The following is a 27,888-nucleotide window of genomic DNA, read 5'->3' as shown; positions in this document are numbered from 1 at the left end:
AAAAGGAAGCATACAGAAGATGGAAACTGAGTCCAGCTACTTGGAAGGAACACAAAGATATTGCTTGCACATGTAGGAATGAAGTCAGGAAAGCCAAAGTTCAGTTGGAGCTGAAATTAGTTTGGGAGGTGAAGGGCAACAGGAAAGGTTTCTGTAAGCACATTGATAGCAAAAGGAAGGCTAAGGAGAATGTGGGCTTATTGCTCAGTGGGCCGTGGGACTAGTGACAAGAGACATAGAAAAGGCCATTTTTACTAGCAAGACTTGTCCTCTGGCCTCCCAGGTCACTGAGCTCCTAGCAGAGTCTGTGGGAGTGAGGCAGCACCCACAGCAGAGGAAGACAGAGTTCAGGATCATTTAACCCACTTGGTCATACACAAATCCATGGGACCGGACAGGATGCATCTGGGGCACTTGGTCATACACAAATCCATGGGACCGGACAGGATGCATCTGGGGGTGCTGAAGGTTCTGCCTGGCTCATCTCATTGTGAAGCTGCTGTCTATCACCTTCAAAAAGTCATGGCACTGAAGAGAGGTTCCTCATGACTGGAAAAAGGCAGACATCACACCTGTCTTCAAGAAGGTCAAGGAAGATGATCCAGAGAAGTCAGTCTCACCTCATTCCCTGGGAAGGTTATGGAGCAAAATGTCTTAGAAGCCATTTCTAAAGCACATGAAGGATAAGAAGGTGACTGGGAGCAGCCAGCATGGGTTTTCCAAGGGCAGACCATTCCTGACCAACCTAATGGCTTTCTGTGTTGAGCTGACTGGTACTGTGGACAAGGGGAGGGCAGTGGATGTTCTATACCTTGATTTCAGTGAGGCCTGTGACACAGTATCCCTTAGGCTCCTCACCAAGTTGGTGACATATGGGCTGGAGAAGGTAGATGGAAAATTGCCTGGGCTGCCAGAATCAAAGAGCTGTGATCAGCAAAGTCCAGCCACTGACCAGTAACTAGTGGAAGTCCCACAGGAATCAGTACTGTGACCAATACTGTTTAATGCCACCTGGGTGACGGGACAGGGTGCACTCTCAGCAAGTTTGTGAACGACACCAAACTGGGGGGAGCAGTCAACATGCTGGAGGGCAGGGCTTCTATTCAGAGAAACCTGGACAAGCTGGAGAAGTGAGCTGACAGGAACCACGTAAAATTAACAAGAGCAAGTGTGAAGTCTTGCATCTGGGAGGGAGTAACTCCTTGCACCAGTACAGGCTGGTGGCTGTTTAGAAAGCAGCTCTGCAGAAAAGGATCTGGGAGTCCTAGTGGACAACAAGTTGAACATAAGTCCAGGTCCAGGTAAGTGATCCTTCCCCTCTATTTGACACTTCCATTTGGGGTACTGTGTCCAGTTTGGGCTTCCCAGTACAAGAAGGATATTGACTTCCTGGATCAAGTCCAGCAGGTGTCACCAAGGGGGCTGGAGAACATGACCTACAAGGAGAGTCTGAGAGATCAGGCACGTTCATCTTGGAGAGGAGAGGCCCTGGAAGACCTTTTTGTTGTCTACAACCTTTTGATCAGAGAATACAGAGAAAATGGAGCCAGACTCTTCTTGGAAGTGTGTGGTGATAGGGCAAAAGGCAACAGAACAAGTTGGAACATGGGAAATACTGATTAGATATTAGGAAAAAATTTACTCTGAAAGTAGTTAAATAGTGGAACAGGTTGCCCGGAGAGGTTGTGGAACCTCCATCCTTGGAGGAGTTCGAGACTTGACTGAACACAGCCCTCAGCAACCTGATCTAGTCCTGTTTTGAGCCAGGGTCTGGACTAGATGATATGATTCTGTAATTCTATGATAATTAATTGGATTTTATAAATCTGGTCCCACTCTTGGTATCCAGTTACAAAGGGACAAATTGTGAAATTCTTATGAAGGATAAGGTCTCACTCCACACAAAGTTTTGCTAATGGTAATGGAGATAAATTGCATAATGCAAGAACTGGTTCCTAAAATTAATAAAATGTGGTGTCTATAACTCTAGTGAAAAGAACCAGTCACTCCTTCTCATCAGGCTGCAACAAGTTTTCTGAAGCATCAATAACAGTCAGCTACACTCACTGTACTAAAAACCAACAGATTCAGTTTGTGAAAAGTGATTAAGAAGTTTTACTAAAACATTAAAAATAGCAATGAAAAGCCATGCTTCTAATGTTATAGCATCTAATCCCTACAAGCCAACAGAAGGAAGACTACATTTTTCTTTTATGATTGTTTAAAAGTAAAGGGACATTAGGAGTGACTGTGAAGGTCCTCATCTCCCCCTTCCTCATGTTTGTAGTGAACATCAGTGGAAATCACCAGATGACCCTGAGGAAAGAAGAACAGGTAAAATTACCTTAAATTTCAGACGGACATATTCAGGGTCAGTACTCTGGGACTAGATCCCCTGGTAAGCCCCTCGGCAGGGCGGGAGAGAAGAGTGGCTTTATGCTTCCTGAACTTTAGGTAACTTTAGGGTAGGAATGGGCTCTGATGTAAGTTAATACAACCCTCCAAAAGGCTGAGTAATGCTTGCCACGGAGACACTCAGGTTGCCTATGAGCTTTCCTAGAGAATGGTCAGAGTAGTGAGGACTCACACACTCAATGCTCCTAAGCCCTGCTGGGGACAGCAGAGCTGTCCTTGTGGTGTCCCCATGCTGGCATACCCCAAAGGGCTAGTGGACCCTTTATAACCTACAGCTGCTAGGGGTGGGTGTGTGGAGGGCTCATTTTTGATCCAGAGTTTGGATTTTATATCTAGCGTATAGTTAAAGCTTTACTATTAGCAACATTTAGGTCTACCCAACGCAGGAACACACACAAATGCAAAGGCCTGAAAAAGAAGCAATATTCTTTAACAAGAAATCGGGCTTCTCACCTGATTAATTTTTATTACAGGTCCAGCCAGGGTAGTGTGGGCCAAGTTAAGAAGAGGAAATCCTTTTCCTAATTTATCTTTGGAAAGGACAAATATAAATACATTTGAATGTAATAACGAAATGCACTTCAGAAGCATCTTTCTCAAGGAACTCAATTTGTTTTGCAATTTTCCTTTAATCAGCCATCCTTGTGCCTCTCAAGGGAGCTATTATTCGTATTTGCTAAAAAGCAAAAAATCCTGTGAAAAAGTTGCATACAAACCTCTTACAATCTCTCAGCTGTCTGGCACTGGGATCTGACTGCCTTTGCTCCTCTCCAGATATCTGCCCCACAAGAGCTGGCTGGTTTCTGCTGTTTCCCACTCTGACTTATTCTCCATCTTCCTTTCTTCTCTACCTGATCCTCTAATCCTGTCGGTCCCTCTTATTCTCATCTATCCCTGCTTTCCTGGATAAAGCCCCAGCTCTATTCCTATTTGTTTTTCCAGACATCTGACTCTTGCATCCCTCCCTTTCATTCTCTTTTCTTTCTCTTCATCAACAGCTTCCTTCCTTCCTCAGCAGTCTCCTCACTTCTGTTTACCTCGTAGGCACCTTCTGTACTCTTTCACCTGCTCCTTTCCACCTTCACCTCTTTCTTCATCATCCCTCACTCTCTGCATCCCACTGAGCTGATTTTCTACTTTGTCCTGCCTGTGGCAGCAGGTGAAGCACAAAGGCAGAGGGAGGTGATGAAGTTAGAGACGCTACCCCAAAGCCCCAAGATGCAAGCGTGTTTCTGGGCTTCCCCAGTCTGGGCCGATCTCTGGTCATGGCCTTGACTCTGTGTCTGGACAAGACAAACATGTGTCAGCTCTCCTGCCACGCTGCATCCAGTGAAAAGGAAACACAAGCCCAGTGTTTGGAAGGAAGCCAAGACTTGCTCTGTCCCAGCCCCTGGTCCAGGTGACTGAGGGACCAGGACTGAAGTCCAGCACAGAGTAGACCTGTCCAGGTGTAGCAAACAGACAGAAAACCTCCCATAATACAGTCTTTAAAACTGGGCACTCCTTTTTATGGTTTCTGTCTTGCTTTCCCACCAACTGTGCTCAGGAACTGGCCACAATCCTTACCATTGATTACTGGGATTACTGTACTCCGTAAAGCGTAAGACAGAAAATTCTCCACCAGTGACATCTGCTGTGAGGGGGAAAACACATTTGGTGATTATTGCCTGATGCCTATGGGATTACAGCTTGACAGGGGAGATGGAGGGTTAGAATTGGAGTGACATGCTAAAAGATCAGAACAGAGTTTGGCAGAGAAAATCTCAGGTAAAAAAGATCTTTTTTTGGTTTAAGTTGCAACTGAGCAATGTAAAATATACATGGCAAAGAGGTGTCCATTTTTCTCACAATAAGTTAAATTGAAGTTTGGTTTTTTTTTTTCTTTTCTGTATGTTTCATTCCTTAACTTTAGGAATGAAATCTGTTCAACCTCATTTCAGCTGCCAGGACTCACTTTTCAGAAATGAACTGTCCTCTAGGTGGCAAGAACTGCCCTGTTCTGGTGCTCTGTCTTATGCCACTGTGATTAGTGTCCTCCTCCCTTCACTTAAAGATGTAGGTTGGGCTGAGCTGCTGCAGAGTCTCACTGACCATTTCTCAGTCCACAGTGAATGATCTAAGCAGTGGCATGGTGTTTCTTTTATTCCTTATTTTTGACTCCCCTTTTTATGATATTTGGTTGAAGTGATTCAAGATAATTCCTGAAACTGAGCTTAAGCCTGACTTTGTATTCACTCTAACTGGTATGCCTACTCAATCCAGCGGTGAATTCAGGCTGGCTGTCAGAAACAGCTAGAAGAGGTGCTAGCCCCATGCCTGCCTTTGTGCTGCTGGATACAGAAGTGAGCAGAATCAACTATGATGGCTTGTTAGGTCATGCAGACCCAGGTAGACATTTCTCTTTGTTTCGATTAATGTTACACAGTAATAACTCCATAACACTTGGAGCCTCTGATGAGAAAAAAACCCCAACACTCCAAGAGGTATTTCCTCTTACTGGAAAGAAAAAGAAAAGCAGAGAATATACTATTTCGAAGCAGAAAGAGCAGTGGCAGATGATATCCCCAAGACAGACCAAGAATTGTCCAGCAACAAGTTCAGATGAATTTCTGTTATCTCTGAAGGGCTCAGCTACCTTTCCTAGGCACTGAAACCATCAACTTACCTCAGAGAAGCCAAGACTGGACTGCAGCAGGGAGAACTGGAGCCTGAGGAAAAGAAGTAAAAGAAGAGGATTCACTAGAAAGGATGAAGGCACAAGTTATGCACACTGCTTGAAGATTTGTGGAATTTCATACTGATTTCATGCTGATTCGCACATTTAACTTTGCCAAACACTCTTTTGATTCCCAACAGCTTTTAATCAGAACTGGCACAACTACAAATGAGTTCTAGAATCACTGGGATCTTTCTGATACTAATCTCCTCCTACAGTCATGTGTAGTCCTGGGCTGTGACATAAGGCTTGGGAAATCAAATTTTCCTGGAATTGCCATTTCCTGTAATGGCTGAACTACACATTCCTCAAATGTTTATTATGATTTGAATAAACTCATGTCCATTCCTAACCATTATGATTTCCTAACTTTTTCCACTGATGTCTGTAATGCATCCTCAGATCACTGTAAATATGCTGGGGAGAAACAACATTTTGAAGAACAGAAGAACACATTCTTGTGTCAAAAGCTCTAAGTGAGTGGCACCATTACTTCTTAAACTTATACTGACAGGCTCTGATCACTCTAAGTCCTCTTCTCCTGTTAAAAAGGTCCAGTGACCAGCCCAGCTTGAAGTGTGAATAAAATTTGTTGTAAGACAGCTGAGAACACCCATAACTGTAGGTAAGCACAAAACCAGCAAGATCTAAGCAAAATTTAAAAAGCTCTGAGCTTTGCTTCAAACTACAGACACCTTTCTAGTCTCATTTGTTTGACGGCATGGTGTCTGCTGTTACAGTATGTGCTATGTAGTCTCACTTTTCCCTTCCCCTCATGTGAAGGTACACAGAGAGCTAGTTACAGTGGTCCAGTGCAGTGTTTCCACTCTGGCAGTTCTGTTTATGATGCTCAGACATGGCATGGCAGCAACATTTAGAGGGTTTCGAATAAACTACTGAACTTAATTCTCCAACATCAGCACAGACTTAAGATAACCAATAAATTGAACATTGTCATCTGGAAAGGTATTTAACCTACAGAAAGGGGTAATATCACATTGCACGAGAGACATGGTTGTTCCACAATATTATTATATTTCATCTGGAAGATTTAGACTAACCAGTCAAAAGTATCTTAGAGCCCCTGTGAGAAAGAAGGTAATTAATTTTCTTTTTCTCATGGTGAAACAAGCACTGTCAGGCTGACACAATGAAGTTCTGTTCTGTCCTAATGTTGGGATTATTAATGTTGCTTTCTGAATTTTCCTTGGTTACCTCTTCAGAAGTAATGAGATAATCAACTTCTGTTTGGTTATTGTCAAATTGGCTCTGGTAGTGGCTGTCTGCAGGGAAAAAAACAAAACAGTCTTCTGTGACTGTATACACAGATAGATACTGTCTTAGATACAGGCACAAATGCAATCGCTTTTGTGATTGGAAACACAATGTCCGAACTTTTTATTTGGTCAATACATGTAGATAGTGAAATCATTTGTGAATTTGCCACTTTCTGCCAGATTACATGAGTGAAGTGATAATACTGCCCTGATTGCCTCCTTATCATTAGGATCATTTAAGTCCTTGCATGGCTGACACAATTGGTTCACTTTCAAGCTAATGAAAAGATGTCTGGGGACACACTAAACTTTTTTATAACAAACAAGTTAGGAAGAGTGGGCATCAGATAATCACATTTTTATATATTACAATTTATTCTTGAATAATCACTCAACCTCCTACATGGAAAAAAGGGCTTTCATAAGTAGCTCTCTGCACCTGCCTATTAAATTCTACAATATGTGGTGCATGTTTCCTCCCTGTGAAATGCAACAGAACAGTATACATATTTGTGGCAGACCAGTATATGCTATTTTATGCTGATCTCTATGATTTTCAAAGGATCTGGAAGATTACTGTGTGATTCGTTCAGCCCCAGCACTGAATGTTATCTTCTAGCTCATGTTACTTACTAGATTCCCTGTAAAGATGAACTGGGTGGCTGAATTTGGCAGAACAGCAAACACTTCTACACGGCCAGTGATGTGTAGGATGCATCTGTCTGCATTTAAACTGACCGCAGGTGGTGATGTAGCCATCAGCTTCAGCAGCACTGGGCATGCTGTTATGTAACTCAGAGCAATCTGTGGAATTTCAAAGAGGAAAAAAACGCTGAATGCAGCATTAAGCTTTTCTTAAGCTACAGTTTCTGTGGCTGCATCATAATCAGGTGCTATATACCAATCCTCTTGTTAAATAACCTATATTAAAAATACTTCATTTTAATTATACCGAGATGATTAAATTAGCATTGCATATACTCTGAGTTTCAGAGACCATAAAACAAATGATGAAGTTTTAGACCCACCAATATTGAACATATATAGAGAAATAATTTAAAGGTTTTTCCTGAAAAATGTATTTCAAGAGGAGGGGATTAGCACTGCATGTTAAAGAAATGAAGGAAATGAGTGATTCCAGTAAAAAAAAATTAATGACCCTGACAATATAAAGAATTTGGAAAAGAGGCAGCCTTCCAAAACAGCCAACCTTTTGAAAAATAGAGAAATTCCTAGAGGACAAAATGTTAGTTTGCAGTGCCACAGATTCCAAATTTCATAATTTTATAGTAAATGTTGCCATATTAGGGATTTTTAAAGCATCTCATAGTATCTTAATTTCTTGCATCACATTTATAAACTTAGCTACTCATGACTATTACATCCGATTGTAGATAATCTCCAGTAGTCATAAATCAGGTGTCTTTGCACAGAGAAGTTAGACTACCGATAGAAGAGAGACCATTACCTTGAACAAGAATAAAAAGAAACTGATCTCACAGATGTCTACCACTTAGCCTTTATAACTGTTTCAGAGACTGAGAGCAAATCCAGCACTTAGAGGGGTAGAGAATGACTAAAGAGTAGTGCGATATAGTTAGGAAGAACATAGAGTTATGATGGGGTAGACATGTATGTTTGAATCTTGCACTAATCATAAACCAGATCAGTTTCCTTGCCTCCTCCAAACTTTTGTAAATGAGCTAGTACACAGATAATATCCATAAGAAACTTTAGCTACTGCTCTTTCTGAAAAGGTCTGTACAAGTAAAAGTACCCACCTCAGGAATGAGATCTTTGAATAAGGTGGTATTTAGGTTAAAAGTAGTAGCAAGCTGTAAACAAATGAAATAAATTAGATCATTATATCAGCTTGAAAATGAGGTTTTCCTTGGGAAAAAAAACATACCCTGTTTACTTTAGTTTTAGATAATCCCTGTTTTGATTTAGTATTTCCTTGCCCCAGAATGATTTCTAGGGAACCCACAGTGCTCTGTGGGACAGAAGAGAGACAGATTTCTCATGGACATGTTTCAGAAGCACGTATCAGTGAACAAGCATTATTATTTGAAAGAACAGATGTGGCATCCTGCTTACTTCATGCCTTTCGGACTTAGATGAAATATACTGAATCTGTCAGAGGCAGGACTCAAAAATCTCATTTGCCCTTCTGCTGCTGACCACTGTGATGATGTTTGTCAGTGCCATTTGTGTCACCAATTTTTATAAAGACCCTCTTAGCACTGTTTCAGTTAGCAAAACTTCTTGGAAACTCTGACTACTAATGCCAGTGTGTAAACAGCATTTCTGAGAGAAGTCTTGTATGTTCTTCACCCACAGCTGAAAACTTAGTTTCCTTGTGCCTGCTTCTTGCCTCATTTTGCTGCTCTGTTAAGTCTGAGGTTTTATTCTAGCTCTCAACACAGCCAATACATTTGTTGTGGGCCTCTCTGCAGAAGACTGTGGCTTCAGTACACTTTTTCCTGTCTTGTCCTTTCCTTTCCTATGTAGAATCCATGCAGAGAAAAGCTTTTTTTGGTTCTTTCTGCCACTCCTTGCACACCAAGTCTGCGATGTTCACATCTGTCATTCCTTGCCTAGAGCTGCCAAGAAGTTCAGACTTAGGTCTGAGGGAGATTTTGACTATTTTAAATGATGACATACAGAATGAATGGCATGAATCGCTCCTACAAATGTAGAAATGTGACCCAAATCTGTGTGAAATGGCAAACATAATGTGTTAGTCTCCTTTGCTGACTATGCATGCTGCTGATATTTGTAATTCTATTACATGCAAATTATTCTCACCTCTTTGGAGACGGTGATGTTAAAGGCCCCTGCTCTGTAGTAAGCCAGTGAAGCAGACTTAAGAAAATAACTGGAGACTCCCAGGTATAGCATGGAATCACCTTGGTTTGACAGAGCAAACGGAGCTGGCACAAAGGGAGGGTCTGTGTGATTTCCTGCTGGATAGACTGTGCCCTGCAAAAAGTCGTTATCAAGTATTTCCAGCTGTAAACATTTGTATCTGTCAGAATGCATTAGCAGTGGTTGAACAGAAAGAATTCTTCCTAATCTGAAGAAAAGCTTGACATTAAAGAAAACCTGAAGTAAGCAAATAAGTTTGTGATATGCCCTGAAAATCAGCAAATTCAGGCTCTTTTGGAAAAACACAGGAATCAGAGAAAATCTGGCCTCCATCCTTTCAAAGTTTGAATTTGAGCATTCAAGTGACTATTCTGAACTGCAGCTATGAGACACAAAAAACCTCCTCTGGACCACAGTTTTCTTTCTCTTGTGGCAAAGACCCATTTGTTAATTTAATTCTAAGGGTGACATTTCAAGAAAATCTTCAGGCACACCCCAAAAGCACTGGAAGTTGCTTAGGACAGTGACACAAAGGAGCCTTTTATACCACCTAACTCCTAGCCCTGGTCCAGCTGCCAGTCCTCCAAGACCTAGTTTGGGTGCTGCACAGGTGTGGGATCTTAGCTCAGTTATACTAAGAAAATAATTCTTAAAATGTGAGAAGGTATGTGAGCTCAGGCCATGTAAGACAAGAAAAGTAGGAACAGACAGTAAGTTGTGTAATTACTGACACTGTAATGGTTAGTAGCTGAAAGATTCAACAGGAAAAATAGTGACATGGAGAGCTATAAAACCCTAAGAAGAAAGTTGAGAGTTGGAAGATGGCAACTCATAACTGTCAAGAATCAGCCTGTTCCAAGGAGCACTGAAGACCAGTAACTTCCTTAACTGATTAATAACTGACTTACTTACAAAGACTCATCTGGTATCCCATCAGGATGTCAGCATGTTAAAATTTATCCTGTAAGTTTTAGTTTGCTACAGTAGCTGGTAAATAATTGCTTAGTATTTTTAAGCTATGCATATCCTGCTTGCAGAGTGTTTTTGTGGGTGGTAAAAGTTGCTTGAACAAAATAACCAAAAGGGAGAGTTTCAACCACAGGTCTAGCACATCTTTCTTAACTGAAGTCAGTTCTGTGAGCCACAGGGATGCTCTGAATTACAAGGACTCTTAAAGCTGCTGGAAAAGCTGGGCGTTGCTGAGATATCTCTTGCCAACAAAGGTGAAAAATAGATAAGAAAGGAACTGCTGTATGCTGCTCAAGGACTGTCTGTGAGAAGTCTTTTTTTTGGGTGTGACCTGTACATATACAAGATGCTGAGTCATCTCAAAACAAATGCTTTGGATTGCAATCACATTGGTAGCCATCATGGATTATGTATCACCGGTAACAGGTGAAGACCAAGCAGCAGTGGAAGAGCTGTGTATCTAAAGAACACTTTTATGCTATTTAAAAAGCACCTCTGAAGGGTTTAAACTCTGAAATAATTTAGTTCTAAATAATAGCTTTGGTTAATTAACAAATGCAGTTAATTTATGAAATAAACAATTGTATCTGGTTTCCAAAATAGCTCTTGACCAAAATGTCCAAATGTCTTATTGCTTTTCTAATTAAATATTGGAGATGCTGAGTAAGACTGTAGTGAAAGAAAATGAATCAACACAAAAGAGAATCAGAAAAGTCTTAGAAAGCACACTGATATTAAAGACATTACCTTCAAATCCAAGTTAATGTGTGATTTGAAGACTGCTGGAGAACTAACTAGGGAATAGTCTATTTGTGCAAATGCATCAATCTGGCTTAAGACTAGAAGAATGATGGACAAAAACAAAACAGCTGTTATTACAAAAACACATCACAAACAGTTATTCTTTAGTTATAGAAATTATTATAATAGAATTATAATTAGAGAAATGATGAAGCTGAAGAAGAATAATGGTGGGAGAAGGAAGAAGAAAATAAAAAACTTGTTATAAGGGAAAAAGTGAGAGCATTCCCTCTGGAAAAGTCACTGATTCCTCCTGGTTTAGGCCTTATTCTCCTGTTGCTCACAACTGAATACACTCCTCAGAAATCTCTCCCATGCAGTGAAAGAAGGAGTATTGAGGGCAGAGTCCCCTTTTTTGTTACGTGTTTGCACAGGAGAACTAAACTCTCCTATATGATTAGTGAAATACTGGTAAATACTACTAAATACTTTGGAAGATGACATTAGCATGTTTTTACGCATATCAGTGTTGAAGACAAGGGATGTTTGTTCACAACAATGGAGGGAATTTTATCAGACAGTATGATTGAAGACTTTTTCTGAAAGGCACCCGCACGCAACTTCAGTCTGATTGTTATTTTTGATTGGACTGTAAGGTCTGTTCATACTGTATAAAAATCAGATGGGTTTAAAGAGAAATGGTGAATTCACACAGAGATTATGAACCCCTCAGTATGACAGCACGGCTTGGAGTACCCTTCAGCCTAAAGTGTTTAGGTACGTGCTGCATAGGAAAATGTTCTTGATGACCATGACTTTCAGTAATATTTGCCACTGCTTGGCACATGGCAGGTATAGGCCATTTTAGGAAAAATAAAAGTCTACTTACTCTGCTCCTGAATAGCAGAGCAGATAATAGAAATATCCACAATGCAAAGTGAAGAGTGGGAACAAACTCTCTGACCTGAATTATATGACTTAGGTGAATTAAATGAATTTGAATTGGCAAAAACTACAAATATTCTTAGTCTTGGAAAAAAACAACAACAAAAAAAGCAAAAAAAAAAAAAGAAAAGCTGTGGGATTTATTATAGAGGTGAAAATCTTATATATATATGCTTTTTGGACACAGATATCTATTGTCTTCATGCCTCTGCAAGAGTAACACAGGAATTGTTACTGGTGTGAAGAGACACACCATGCTTAGTGTGACACTGTCTTCCTGCAGCATCTTGTTATCTCACTGAACTCAAGTTCAAAACAAGATGTGCTAAGTTTATGAGATCTTAAAGGGATGTTTGCTAGCTCTTTAGTGGATTACTGCTAACTCAGGTTTTCTTATGTCCACAGTACCAAGAGCATAAAGGATCAGCATGAAAATGTTCCCCTCAAAAATCTAAGGAAATAACACAGGTCAGCTACAACAGACTGAAAGATTACAGGTGACCTGCTATGGACACAGAAGAAGTCTGAATATTGTATATAAGTTACATGCAAGAGATTTCTAGGGTGAACTCTGGAATAGATTAAGGTACAGAACAATAGCTGTATTTTTATTCCTTCACTTTTTTTGTACCATGAACACAGGAATGGTTTGGCATCAATAAAAAAGGCTACAATTTGAGCACTATGAATATTACTTAACAAAAAGCTGTTATCAACAACTCACCCTTATGCTTCCTTAGCTGTGCATCCATCATTTGGATTTTGTATTTGATATTTAGGCATAGCTATATGAAAAGAGAGAGAAGTCAGTAATGTAAGGGCTGTATTTCAACTCCTCCCTTCACTAGCTGAAACCACCTTTGGAAACTTACATTTTTATCCAATTTGGTGTAAATGGGCTTCTCAAGATAACCAGACAGAAAGCTGTAGGTCCAGCTGGAGGAAAGGAAATGAACACAATGACTTTTTACCATGGATTGAAATCTTTGAAATATAAAATCTGGCAGACTGGGATGTCAATGTCATTTATATTAATGAGACGCAATTATGGCGATATTAGTAAACTGTGCAGTTGACTGTTTTTATTAGTTTGTGAATCTCAGATAAATGCTAGGGGTTCTCAGTCTCATAAGACCTATTTAGAAGGCGATCTGCAAAGTAGTGAATGTTCATGTTAATGTGTTGATAAACAGTACTCAATTAGCCACATTTTGTCTTTGAGTAAGACAAAAAAAATTTCTAGAAAATAAAATGAGGAGAACTACAAGCATTGTTTCATATTTTCTTTTGAAAGTTTTACTCTGAAATTGTAGGTCAGCTTGTCAAAAGGCATAATCAGTCTAGACCACTGTCATATCTGCAAACCTCCATTTGCAATCTTGTATTCTTTAATATGCCCAAATGGCATTTTTTTCATATGCACTATGTTTAGTGAGCTCATTTGTTGGCACATGCACAAAGAACTGTAGATTAGCTGCACTTCACACACTCAGCAAAGGAGCCTGGATTTGAAAACAGACCTTTAAAAATCTATTTTCATAGCCTTCAATAGTTAGTTGTATCCTGTAACTGGATCCCTAAAACTCAAAATTTGAAAAGTGGCCCTTTTATTACAAACCCTGCTACTTCCCACAAGTAATTAGAAAATATACTGTACATACCTAGATCCTCCATTTAACTTGACTTTTACACTATTAATGCTCAGCTGGCAATTGTGTAGCAACATGGACAAGCGGCCTGTGCTATCCCTTGACACTTTGAAGATAACTGCAATAAACACTCCTGAGATGGACACCGTAATTCCTCCTTGGTCTTTGCTGCTTGGAGAAAAAAACCAAACTCAGTCAAGGAAACATCTGCTTTAAGGGAACAATTTAAGAAACTACCTGTAAATCAAGTTTGAAAGGACTTTTTGCTTCTATCATCTAGAATGAAGAATAGGTTTTCTAGGGATTAAAGTAGGTTAGGGACATGCATGGTATTCAAAAACAGATTATATGCATGAGTTTCCAGGACATGAATTTTCCAGTGTTGTGCAGGATTTGACAAGTTTGCAAAAATGTTACAATTTCACAGCAACACAAGACGTTCCAGTCTTTCATGACAGATCACCCTGAAAGCCTCTGGGACTGCAGCAGCAGAAGCCAGTTAGCTAATAAATATATAACCCAGTGGTTCTCAACTTTGCAATTGTTCCACTTTCCTCTTTCCTGTAACAATTTTCAATAACCCTTTAAAATGTATACATTCCTCCATTCTTTGTCCCGCCTCAAACCCATTCATTTTGCCTCCTTTCTGTCAAAATCCCTTCTAAGACCCCAACAAAAATATCCTTATACCTAAATTCCAGCAAATTTAGGTATTAAGACTATGGTTAGGAGTCATAGAAGTTGTAGACCAACAAAGCAGGATACAGAGAGCTGAATGGATGTTAGAATACCCTTATAAAAACCTCATTTACCGTAACAGAACTGGCACCGAAAGCATCACTTTGCACCCCTTCATCCTGATTACTCAGGTTTTCTTTTCCCAGGCATTACTACAGTGGCTGCACCATACTATGGAGAAAGAGCCCAGCCCAATATGAAGCTCAAACCATGAGTCTCTCAGCTTTCCTCTTTATTTTTCAGACTAAGCAAAAATCCTGGGGAAGGAGGTTGTGATCCCAAAAGATTAATCTTAACCCAGCCCCAAACCATAGACTGCCCCTGACCAAACCAGTGAGTAGTATTGCCAGTCACAAAGTCCCTCCTACCACCACTACCACTTTCAGCCCCACCTTTCAGTCTGTGTATGTACATTAAGTGGCTATTTGGAGGAAGCACCACTCTTCAGACCCTCATTTTCCAGTCCCTAACCAAACCCCCATCCCACAAGCCATTAGGAAAAATATTTTCCCAAGGAGGGTTATGCAGCATTGGGACAGGTTACTTGGAGAAGTTGTGGCATCACCATCCTTGGCTAAACACTGCCACTAGACAGCTGACCTGATCTAGTCTGGTGACTGCTCTGTTTTGAGCAGGATGCCAGACAAAATGACTTCCAGAGATCCTTCCAACCTAGGTTTACCCATACTTCAGTGACAGGAACCATCACAAAGGGATCTCAGCCCTCCTCCTTTTTTGGGCTGCTTGGGAAACGAGGAGAAGCCCAGCTATTTAGGTCCTCTGTTCCTGCATCCTTATAGCTGCTCTTCTTCAGGAGGAATCCTGATTCACTGAGGCAGGGTCTCAGCTCCAGGTCTCCAGGAGCAAAGGGCCTGCGAGGAGATTTTGTGACTGGCAGTGCTTTGGGACACAGTGGAGAGGAGGGCTACAGTGAGACCTGGAAATGCAGGCATAACACTATCACAACTAAAAAGCTGTGATAAGAGCCATCTTACTGACCCTGGAAAAAGCCCAGGAGGGGTGGGTCGTCAGTGGTCTCCCTTGGAAAGCTCTTTTTCAGCTGGCCCCTCTTAGTCTGCTATGCTGAAAGCAACATGTAGGACTAAGGAACAGAGGGGATGAAGAGTAGGGCATATTCTGGATCTGTCTAAATGTCCTAGTTTTGTCTGGGATAGAGTTAATTTTCTTCCTAGTAGCAGGTGTAGTGCTGTGTTTTGGATTTAGGATGAGAACAATGTGATAACACACTGACGTTTTAGTTGTTGCTAAGTAGTGCTTATACTAGTCAAGGACTTTTCAGCTTCCCATGCTCTGCCAGGTGCACAAGAAGCTGGGAGGGGGCACAGCCAGGACAGCTGACCCAAACTGGCCAAAGGGATATTCCATACCATATCACATCATGCTCAGTATAGAAACTGGGGGGAGCTGGCCGGGAGGCAGTGATCACTCCTTGGGGACTGACTGGGCATCGGTCAGAGGGTGGTGAGCAATTGCATTGTGCATCACTTGTTTTGTACATTTTTTTATCATTATTTTCTCTTCCTCTGCTGTCCTATTAAACTGTCTCAGGTTTTACTTTTTTTTCTGATTCTCTCCCCCATCCCACCGAGGAGCGGGGCAGAGGGTGAGCAAGTGGCTGTGTGGTGATTAGTTGCCGACTGGGTTTAAACCACAACACTAAACCTACAGCCATTCACAAAACATCATATTGAACAGAGCAGCACAGATTGTTCCTTCTGCCCCTCAAAAAGGCAAGAAAAACCCTTCACCCTCTAAACTCCACCAAAGCTAGCTTTGACCACCTCCACCACGATCTGCTCTGCCAAATCCTGCATACCAGCTCCCTGCCTCCCTTGCTGCCTGTGAAGTCCTTGGAGTTTTATACATCTGGGAGCTCTCCAGATTATGCCCAGGTCCTTATCCTTCAGCAAGAGGGAGAGGTGGCTTTGTGTTTGGGAACAGCTGATTTGCCCTGCTGAACACAGTATCCTTTTCCTCACAATACTGGTAGGACAGAAGGAACAACAGACAAGTTGGGGGCACAGTGACAGCAGTTTCCAGCCACCAGTACTGAGACTGAATGCAGAACTGCATGTCTGTGCTCCTTTGTAATCAGGACATGCTGTTAAACTTGCAGCCTGGTGATCCATCTTGCTGGACGACCTGGCTTGCAAACAGAGCAATGCCTACTGCTGTTACCAGTTACTCCATAAACCCAAACTGTAGCGATTAGCACCTTGCAAACTCTTCTGATATCCCAGAGTTTTAGGATGCCCCCCACCCCCAAGAAAATCTAGAACATTATATTAAAATTCTATAGCAAAAATGTTGAGATAAAGAAGTGGAAAAATCAGTATGCAATCATGTAATTAAAGACAATCACATACTGCACAGGCTCATGAAGCTAAGTCAGCTTTCCATAGTGACCCGAATTCTGGAATTTCCGAAGTTCTGAATGTTTGGCATTATGACAGTGCCCTTCCTTTAATAGAAGCACTTTGGAAGACAATATGCACTGTACCAGCAAATAGCTAATTAGCTATAGAGCCAACCTTCCAGTTATACTGTACAAATAAAATAACAAATGTGGCCATTGCAAACTCTGTGGTCCTGAATATTCATGTAATATTATGTAATATACAGTCTGGACAAATTAAGCATGCTAAGAGATGTCTGACCTGATACGTCCCAAAGAGACAACCTGTGGGGTAGAATGATTAAAAAAAAAAGAAAAAAACCCCATTAGTTGGCAGAGGATGTTTCCTTCTTAAGAAGTTTATTCTTCAAAATAGATTGTTGTTAAATGATAAAGCATATCTACCTGAAAAATAATAATAATAATTACCAACTAGATTTCTGAATTTCATTTGCAATCCTTCTCCCAGAACTGTCCCCCGCACCTGCATTGCACTGTACAATACTTACAGCAGCCACGTGTTCATTCTCCAGTCTGCACTGATCGTAGCAGAAGCATGTGCCACTGACAGACTAATGCCAGTGCCAGGAATAAAGGAAGCAGAAGTTTCTGGGAAATCCACAGCATTAATTCTGAGCCTACAGAATACAGAAAGTGGGATATTAGACTGCATGTCAAAAGAGTAAAAAGGACTTCTGATCACTGAAAACCCTTCTGCTAAAAGAAGGCAAAGTCTATGCTTCGGTAAAAGAATTTCTCAGAAATGACCAACCCTTGTATATTTTAGGAAAGAAAGACACCTGTACCATTACACTTAGTAGCATCCTTGGAAAAAGAATCCTTGATATCTGCCCAGGGAAAAAAGGATGCTTGGCCAAAACAAAAACCTCCCCTTGGGAGAAAAACAAACTCCTTAAAGTGAAATGTGCTTGCTGGGGGAAAATAAGTCTGTGTGTTAAACCCAGATGCTACATCTATAAGCAAATCCAGGTTGTCTGAATGCTAGCACTTGCTGAAGAACATCAAAATTTCTCTTTCCCCATTCTGTATCCCCTCCCTTGCCTCAGCAAAGGGCTCTGGAGAGGATCCATTTTTCTAAATAAAACCTTACTTGAAGATTTCCCTGCCAAAGCAAAAGTTTCTGATACTCAAGGATATTGTCTTGCAAATGGCTGTGTGGAATTGAGCTGAACATTGCAAAGATATCAGCCGTAATCTTATCATGTAGTACACATTCCTCATTGTTTCCTGATATCTAGCAGAGATCTCTGAAACAACTGCCTTTAATCTACTTTCCCTGGGGCAGAAGGCACCAGCTACTTTTAGTTAAAATGACCATAATTTTCCAGTAACATCTTGGGCAGCAGTAAGGCTGTCTTTAGTAATCTTGTTTGCAGTGAGCTAAAATCAGATTATCCACTGGGAAGATGGTCAATTTCAAGAACTATGGTTGGGAGAATGAATTGGGGTTTTGAAGATCATGTAATAATTTAGGTTGGAATGGGACCTCAGGAGATTTTCTGGTTCAACCCCCTACTGAAAGCTGGGCCAACTCAGGGGCCCTGCCCACTTGAGTCTTGAACACCTCCAAGGATGGAGATTCCCCAGCCTCTTTGGGCCCTTGTTCTGGTGCTCCCTAGCATTTTTTCCTAACTTCTAATCGGAACTTTTCTTGATGTAACTTATGTCTGTTGCCCATGATCCTTTCACTGTGTTCCTCAAGGAAGAATCTGGAACATTCCCTATAATCACCACCCAGCAGACAGTGGAAGATATGCAGTAAGACACACGCACCTCCACCCCCATGTGTCTTCTTCTTCAGACTTTCCAAACAGCTCGCTCAGATGTGTAGCGATTAAGGTTGCAAGGATGTTATAATACAATGAAGCGTGCCGGAAAGCAGGCTATTAGGAAAATGTTAGGTATAGATAAAGGATGCAGGCCCTATCCAGCAGAAAGTACATGAAGTCTCCCACCTTGGTATTTCTTGCTCTGGGAAATTTGTAATGAAAAGGAAGTAAAATGCTACTGAGCAGCAGAGCTTGGCTTGATAGTAATATTAAGAGACCAGAAGCTTCTGTTTTTCTGTTATAACCTATTGGAAAAGCTTTAACTGGAAGATGGGATTGAAGGCTGTAGAAAAACCTTTTATATTAGTCTCCCTATTTGGAGAAATTGTAGGAAACTCTATAAACCTGTTTTTCTACTGGCTGCTCCTGGTACAATGATTTTCCTCAGCAGGAAATAGGTATCGAGCCCTATCCAATCAAAATGCTGATTTACCATTGTAAATCCATCCAAAAAGATTCTGTAAAAGTCATCTTCCTGCCACGTCAGCCCAGATACATCGTCCCCCTGCACACATTTTCATCTTATCCCTTTGTCAGCTTTTTCTCATCAAACACAAACAAATTACTTCCACTGCTACAGGTCCTTCATAGTAGCAGACTGTTAATAACACTGATTCTTCCCTCTTTCCCACCCATTTCCCCTGCTGTGTCATAGCCATGCTTACACCTGCCTTGCCCCAAACTCTGAGACAAACCAACTAAAAAAACAGCCAAAGTGCTCCTTCAGAAGCTTTCTAAAGCTCATCTCTGAGTGTGGTAGAAGGAAGTACTTATAAAACAAATCAGTGTTTGGGCAGTGGGAGCAGAGTTAGATAAACCATTAAAATTTTACACTGAACAACAAAAAAAAAGGCTGCATAATTATTACTATACAGTAACAATACAATAAGATGTTTCATCCTAAAACTTTGAAATGTATTTCCTTTACTTACCTTGAAATTACATAGTTGACCTTAACAAACAAGAAACTCTCCTGCCCACTCCAGCTTGGGAAGGTCTCTTTCAATATTGCTTGCTTCAGGTGCTCCATCACAATCCTCCTGCCTACAAGGAGACAGTAGAAAGCACATGCCTTGCAGAATGGATTCAGGCACCCAAAGGTCCAGATATACTGCCAAATAATTTAATCACTTTTAACACAGTTCATAAAAACCTCTGATTCTTAAACCTATTATACACCCCTTTATAACTTCTATTATCCTCATGTACAAATCATTTAACCAAGACCATCTTGTCCCTGAGTTGTATTTTATATTCTAGAACTCTTGTCAGGTTTCTGAAACTGTTACACTTCCTTCACTTCACTGACAATGTGGAAAGCCTTGGGAAAGCCTTGGTCATCACCTTTACCTCAGATTGTCTCATACCTGTTGAATGAAAAAGCCAGTTAAGAAGTAGCAAGATGACTTCTATAGGTAGTGTTTACTTACAGAAAAAGTGTGATATATGCATCTGAAGTGCTGGTGTGTCAAATGCGGAACTATCTGGATTGTTGCTTGTGTACAGGAAGTTGTTTGAGGTTTAAAGACAATCCTTTTAAAAGTTTTCTTCCCATTTGTTTCAGAGTACATACATTTTGCCACTGCACCTTATCCATTACAGCATGCTGCAGATCTCTGACTTATTTCGTTACCTTCTCTCCTTGCTTTAAGGAATCCCTACTTTCTTGAATGCTTCAATGCTACTTGTGCATTGATAATATACACTGACCCTATCATCAACAAACAGAACATCTTTAAATCCCAAATTCCTTGTGTCTTCCTTCTTTTTGCTCATCTTTGATGAAGACACTGCTAAAACTTTAATACTGAATGATGTCCTGCTTTCAGATATTTTTAGCATGAGTTTCTTTAGCTTTTGGTCTCACAGTTGCTGAATACAAAATATCTTTTTTTTTCTCCCCCAGACTTCAGTGTATTAAAAAAGCAAAGAATTGAAATCAATGATAACTCAACACTGGAATACCTTTTTATAAAATGCATCTTTTATGAAGAAGTAAGTTATGATTCCCTAGGAATTCCTGCCTCCAAAGCAAAATATGGGCTCTGACTGAAATAACTTAAAGCTCTCTTACGACTGTCAGTGAAGGCAGCCAGTGATCCCAGGTGGGATTTCTCTCAAGGTTCTTGCAGCAGGCAAGGAGCATGCAGGCAGGATCTATTGCCCCAGCTTTCAAATCTCCTATTAAGGGAAAAGACATGACAGGCACCACCATGCTCTTCAAATGCAAGAAATACCTTTGGGAGGCGCACTGTTAATGTCTGTTCTTACTATTAATGCAGGGGTGTGCAAACTTAGTCTGTTCGTTCAGCACTTGAAGGCCATGCTGAATGTCACAAAAACTGCTGGGCTCACACGCAGAAATACCAGGCTGAATTCTCATTTCTAAAGGCATGAGAGATCCCTAGGGAGCGATTTCTCCTGTGTGTCATAAAAAGATATGGAGATCAGTTCTGTTTTGTGTGACTGATGTTTGCCCTGCACTTCTCAACTCCTCAAAAGCCTTTAAAACAATGCTCATACAGAGAAGTAAGTGGACCTGATCCTTGCTTTCATCTCAAAGGCATAAACCCTGAGCTTCTACTTTTCATCTCACAAGTCTATTGTTTACCTGTCAGCATGTTCAGTACATAAATGACGATTAATCCTTAGCATGACCCAGCCTTTGTTGAATTTGTGCCTTGTTAACCTTTATTATTAATATTAATTCTGTAAACAATTGAAATTATACTGCATGCCCTCCACACCCATGGAGTAAGTCTTAGGTAAGAGACAGTGAAAGTTAGCATGAATAGAGAGTAAGGAAAATATATTGTGGAAATTGCTGATGTTCCATTAAGGGGAAGAATTATGGCAGACAGTTACTCAATTTTTTTGAAAGAATGGCGCATGCAGATGCTATCCCACGCCAAATGGAGGAATGAGCGTGAAGGTGTGCAGCAATGTGGCTGTTCCAAAATTGTAAGCTTTTTTCCCAATTATGTCTTACTATCTTCAATTAAATATTGCACTTTCAATCAGGTTTTTGACACTTTTTAAAAAAGGAGCAATTATATGACCATCTCATTCTGGTTCTAAGAAAGATTGATATGAGGAATGTAGTAGAAAAACTGTTGGACTGTAGGAAAACGCAATCAGCAATGCAAGGATAAATTCACACCTGGGGTGCACAAAAAGGAAGCAAGTAAGTGAGAGAAGAGACAAAGGATGTTCCTGGTGTGAGGTGACAAAAGGAATTTATTCTTCTATTTCAATATTTAAGGAGCTTGTTTCTGCATTGCACCTTTATTAAGGAACTATATTCTGTGCATCGAGTATTTATCATAGATTAACTTCTGGCAATGTTAGACATACCGTAGTCCAGCCCCTTCTGAGTAATCCTCACTTTAAGACCAGGATTAGCCTCAAGCCGCAAGGACAGCCAACACAGCAGGAAGGAATACCACGTCTTTAGCATCTTCTCACCTTTGTCACAGGGACCTGTTAACAACATTTATGATGCAAACGTGATCATAAATGATGCATACCATGAGTTGCAAAAAATCTGCATCCATCACTTCCCTCAGTGAAACTGGTATGAGGGTGGATGGTCAAGAGATGTTTAGCCAGTGATTTTTTACTGCACGAAGCAGTCAGTGTGGTAGCAGACACATATTTCCAATTACTTGGATAGCACTTTGGTAGGCATTAGCTGCTGGTGAGACTGAATGGTTCTGCTCCGCTAGTCTGGGCCTTCCCCACACCCATGTGTTGGCTGGTTTATTTTACGATCTGTCCTACCTTCTGCAGAGTGAACATGACAGGGCAATCCCAGCCAAGAAGAAGCAGGTCTGTCCTCCTGTAGAACAACACTCTTTTTATATACACACCCCCTACGATATACTGGACTTGCAAGTCCAAAAGATTTTTAACCAAATCCGCTGGTCCAATAACATACAGTAGGCCTCCCTATGAAATGGGCCTCCCTGTTACACACAAACCTCTGACTTAATCCAAACACTGATACATGACATTGACTAAATCAGGTCACATGAGCAGGGAATGCAATGGTAAATTCAAAGCACACACGAGAATTATATGGCGATCATATGGGAGTAGAGAAGGGTGTCCTGGCACGAGCCTGTAGCACAGTGTCTTTGAGTGCAAAGCGAGACTGGGAGCCACTGCGTGGTGGGACATAACCACATGACACAGCTTCACAAAAGCTGTGACAAATTATTTCTTTCTGTTACACTTTCCTAGTACAAAAGTAAGGTTTCTTTGTTCAAAATTCTTGCATTCACCCTGATTTTCACTACCAATGACAGCCACTGCTCAATTGCCTAGAAATAACAATACTGTTTCTCAAGACAACTTCAAGTCTTCCCAGTGCTGCATTAGGAAATGGGTTATTAGGGACCTATGTAACTTTACTCTGGCCTTACCACTGAGGGGAGTGGCACATCCTTTTCTAACATGTCTGACTGTGATCATGGTACCTGCCTATGTACAAAACTATGCTAATTAATAAGTAGCAAAAAGGTCTTGCTAGTTTCCCAGGTATTCCAGCCTATAAGGTCATTCCCGGATTTCTAAGAAGTACCATATTGTCTTGGACAATTTATTCCATAATCTGTCAGAGAACATATAAATGCATTTAAAAAAAACCACAAACCCTCCCCTCCACCAAAAAAATACCCCAAACCACCACCCTTTGGTAGTCTTACTTCTGTGTTGGAATTAATATTATCAGGTCAGACTCTAAACAGTTGCAAATCCAAGATCTACCCAGTACCTCATAAAATACTGCTTTTTTGGTGGCTTTCTGAACTATAAGACAGACAAAATGCATTATCAATATTGCCTTGATATCAGTTCTCTGAGGAATCCTTACAAAGTTACCCCAAGATACTATGCAAGAAAAAGTGGTTTCAGGGAAAAAAAATTCTGAAAACACAATAAACATTGTGACGGATTTTGAAAATTCCCCCATTTAATTGGTGGATCTATCTCTAGTTCTTATGCATTTTTGGTTTTCTCTATTTTAAGCAACTCAAAATAAGTAATTACTGTAAGGTAGCAATGTTATGTTCTGCAGAACAGCCAGTTGGAGTCACAAATCTTAAACTTTTTCCAAGAAGTGCCCTAGCTTTTCCTGCAAACATGCCACTTTCTATCCCAATTATTGAGTCAATTAAAATCAATATAAAACAGAAAGACAGACTTTTCTATCATTAAAGTACATAGATATTTACTAGATATTTATCTAGCAGGATTGCTAGAAGCATTGATGCAGGTGAGGTACCTCATTCTCATTGAACTTCATTCCCATTGAGGAATAGAAAACAGCAATCTTAGTCACTACCCTGCTTTGTAGTTAATATGTTCTTGTTTGGATCTTAAATGTATGCCAGGTGAGAAGCTGAAAGAACAAAAAACTGAACCGCCATGGCAGTGAAAGATGGTATAATTTCAAATTGCTTTCTCAAACCAACAAGGCTGATATTCTTGGTTTCTTTTGCATTCCAAGGCTGATATTCTTGGTTTCATCAAAGCCCCAAGCCTCTGTCAGATGCTAGGACTGATTGTACAAAGTTAGTCAGACGACTGAGACAGACAGAGCTAAGGAGATAGAAATTGTCAGCTGCCTGATAGTCTAAATCAGAGCTGCCAATTGCATTGTTGATGACAATAGATGGCAGACAAACTGCTCTGATTTTTATCTTCAGTAACTGAGCATGCACCAAGCAATTCCTTGATGTAAATCATTCTCTTAATTCTTTTGTCTTTTCAGAGATAGTGTATTCAAGTAAGTTAAGTAGAGGAAAAAGATGAAAAACTCCTTTGTTTCAGTCTGTGTACCTGTCTCACCCTAATGAAGTACTCTACTTACCAGCCTGTAGATACCACAGTTGGTTTCTCCTTTGTGAACAGTCTGAAAAAACTTTAAATAAAACTTGCAATAAAGATTACAGCTGAAATCTGCCTAAGAACTAAGAAAGCTTCTGATGCAAAAAAAAGTCACTATCATTGTCTTGTACAGGTTTAACACAGCCATAAAAACACACTATCTTAAACTGACCAACCTCTGAAATAGAATAGGATATCTCTGAAAAAGAATTTTGTCCTTGTCTTGCCTTGGTGCTGCACAAAACTCTCCACCTGCAGTCCACAGAAGAATTTCTTTCAGTTCCAAAAATTCAGAAAAGAAACCTCAATAGTTAACAAACACAAGACAAACAGTTCTCAAACATGATAGCAAATATAGTGTCTACCCAACCTGAAGTCCAGAAAGAGCACTTTAGTTTCACAAATATCTCTGCTGTTCTAAGAGAAGAGGGACTGGATTTTTCAGTTTCTCCCTTGCTCCATTGTTTCTAGTTACTCTGCAGCGTGCTCAAGAACAGGTAGGCTTTCTGCAGCTCAATCAACAATGTCAAATCAAAAAGGACTCAATAGCTTCAACATTTTAACCCTTCCTATACACTGATATTCCATATGGAAAATCACCTCTGAGGGAAAAGGAATACAAAATTTATATGGTTGATAGGAGAGATATTGGCAGGAATGCTTAAAGAAACCAGCAAATGATACAGACAGGACTTTGCTAAATGACATAAAAGCAGGTGATCTCCACCTCTCCACAACCACTGGAAATACCCACGGCAAAAAAAAAAATCTCCAGTAAGTTCCTGTTCATGGTTTCCTCCATTCAGTGTGGAAAGCAATGCTATCCACTTCCCAAGTCACTGAGACAGCAGACGATCTAGCTCAATGAAATCTTCAAACAGAATCCACAGGAGGCAACGGCCACCCCTGTCCCCCCTGGTTATATTTGCGAGGAGGTCTGGGAGCCCCCCAGTCTTTCAGAGGCTTTGCAAAGGCACTGTGTTACCACAGCTTTTCCCGAGCGTGGCTTGCCTACTGATGCCCTTCATAAAGGCTTTCAAAGCCTTGGAGCAGAATTGCCAGAGAACTATTAATCTGTGCCAGGCTGCAAAATAAGTAACATAGCTGCAATGCCCACATAGAATCTGTTAACAATGGATAACTATGTTGGGAGGCAGTTGTCTGATGAACTAATGGAAAAAAACACTTTCCACTGTTTGGATCCAGTGATTTCATGTTGCTGACCTCTGTAACTGCACTATCCTAGCACCTGAGCCAGGACTACTAGGTTCATTTTTACCAAAGTCCATTTAGCAAAAAACCTCAGTGTTCTTGTTCTAGCTCTGCACAGCACACTGCCCTCACAGCGAAGAATTGTAAGGGTGCTCTTAAGCTGGTCCCCCAAGAGACGGGGGAAGAGTAAGAAATATTGAGACTTTGAACAGGAATGCAGCAGGCATTATTTGTCTGGGATCTGCCCAGATTCAGACCTGAGTCCATCATTTGCATAGGTCTGTTCTAAGCTTTCTTCTCTGCTTTTCTTCCAGTTGTTTGGCTCACTCATTAGTCTCTTGTACACCCATTCAGTTACTTTCATGGAACTGACAGCAGCATGAGGCACTCGCTCAAACTATACAGCCCCTACCCTGGTTTTGTATAAATTGCCGCCCTGGAAGAAGTCACCATAGATTCCTAGGTGGATGCAGTAATCTCACTAAGAAAAACCTGACCCCTTTTGTTCATCACAAGACACAGGAAATCTTCCTCCGAGAATCTTCCTCCATGGGTGGAGCCTCTTATTACTATCCAGAGAAATGTGATTTTGGTCTGGTAATGCAAAGATATCAAACTGTCTTTGATGTGCCATTTCAAAGACTTTTGCTCTGCACGCAACTCTCAGCAATTCAATACTGTAAAGAAATATATAAATCCAAGAAAACATGGTGGTAGCTAAAAACGTCTGCAGCAATCTGGCAAACCCCAGAAAACCCACTGAAAGGTCCTTTGCTCCATATGGCCAAGATTTTAATCAGAAACAGAGAAGTTAAGAGCCACATGAGCAAACTTTAGACACTGCTTAAGGATCATCTGTAGACAGCCAACCTGAGATGGTGTAAAGGAGAGCTCCACTAAATGTATTAGCTATAAAGCACTAGCATAAAGGGCTTCAAAACACCTTTTAGGAGTAAAGTTGACCACTGTCAAGCTGCAAGAAGTTAGGAGGTTCTTTCCACTGGCTTTGATTTGAACCTCCTCCCCCACTGGCACACTTAAAATGGTACTTCAGACTTTCACAGATCTCCCGATGATACTCCAGCCTTCATACCCTTCTCCTTCTCATTCCACCATCTCTCACATCTTTCAGTGTGACCCTAGTCATTCAAAACATCAGTATCATACGGGTTAATATACACACATATATATTTATTTACACATATTATAAAATACACTCTTTGTAGTGGCAAATACAGAAAGAAAAATAATGGAAAAGGTCCACTGGCTCACAGCTTTATTACTACACTCAGCTTTCAGGAAAAAAAAATAATAATCCCATGAGGTATATAACTGTACCAAAGAGACCTTTACTTTTTATAGTTCTCCTCTGTCATGGGAAGTTGACTGCAGGTCAACAGGACTACAGCTATATAAAGTTTCAATTTTCTCAAGAGAAAACACTAGGGCTATCAACAGGGTTTTACTTCTTTGGTGGAATGGGTTCTATTGCTTGTGTTTTACACTGACCACTTGGGGGAGAAAAACCCTGAATAAAGTACTTTCAGTTGAGAAACCACATTGTCTTTAACAACAATTCTGAGCTACTGATAAAGAGCTTTCTTTTGTCACCGTATTGTATATTCTTTTAATGAATTAGACTTAAAAAAAAAATCACCATTTCTGAAAAGGGTGAACTATGCTTAATGTAAAAATTCTTCTATATACAACCATTTCTTCAAGCTTGTAAGCACACAGGTTTCCTGTACTATTTTGACACAGTGCCTTTCCCAGCCTGAGGTCAACTTCCTATGTGGCCATTGGAAGTCTCCTGCCTGCAGACTGAAACAAAATGAAAATGGTGGAGAAAAATATTACTCATCAAATAACAGCCCTTTTAGAAAGAAGTGATGTGTGAGGGAAAAATGATGGTGTTTTGGGTCATTTGAAATTTGCACAGACAAACTTGAAAGCTGTGGAAAATGTTTTAGCCTTTCATCATGATTGTTTCTTAGGAGCTTTTCCTGTTTAATACTGCTGTGTGGAAAATGTGTCTAAACCTTACATTGCGGCATGACTCATAAAATTCAAAGGAAAATTTAGCAGAATGCCAGCAGAAATGCTCACTTGTAACTGGTGTAGCTGGTTACCTAATGAGTACTACAGCCAGCTCCTAAGAAACTGAACCGTCTTACTTCACATAATTACTTTAGCTTGTGCAAGC

At 40.5% G+C, this 27,888-nt stretch overlaps 1 protein-coding gene across 1 annotated transcript; it reads right to left on the bottom strand.

Moving 5' to 3' along the window:
- Positions 1-2,232: 2,232 nt before the first annotated feature.
- Positions 2,233-23,057, bottom strand: LOC142418374 (BPI fold-containing family C protein-like). The gene is made up of 16 exons (XM_075520550.1): positions 23,009-23,057; positions 21,939-22,064; positions 19,517-19,628; positions 17,244-17,372; positions 13,593-13,751; positions 12,804-12,867; positions 12,656-12,716; positions 10,993-11,084; positions 9,217-9,390; positions 8,190-8,243; positions 7,042-7,212; positions 6,347-6,414; positions 5,081-5,123; positions 3,982-4,048; positions 2,869-2,945; positions 2,233-2,316 (listed from the first exon to the last, which is right to left on the bottom strand). Exons 1-16 carry the CDS (start codon positions 23,055-23,057, stop codon positions 2,239-2,241), a joined length of 1,524 nt encoding a protein of 507 aa, XP_075376665.1. The 3' UTR covers positions 2,233-2,238.
- Positions 23,058-27,888: the final 4,831 nt, after the last annotated feature.

This window comes from Mycteria americana, chromosome 1 (assembly GCF_035582795.1).
Source record: "Mycteria americana isolate JAX WOST 10 ecotype Jacksonville Zoo and Gardens chromosome 1, USCA_MyAme_1.0, whole genome shotgun sequence".
Lineage (NCBI taxonomy): Eukaryota > Metazoa > Chordata > Aves > Ciconiiformes > Ciconiidae > Mycteria > Mycteria americana.
The sequence above is the reverse complement of the archived record's forward strand: the minus strand, read 5'-3'. Positions and strand labels throughout refer to the sequence as shown.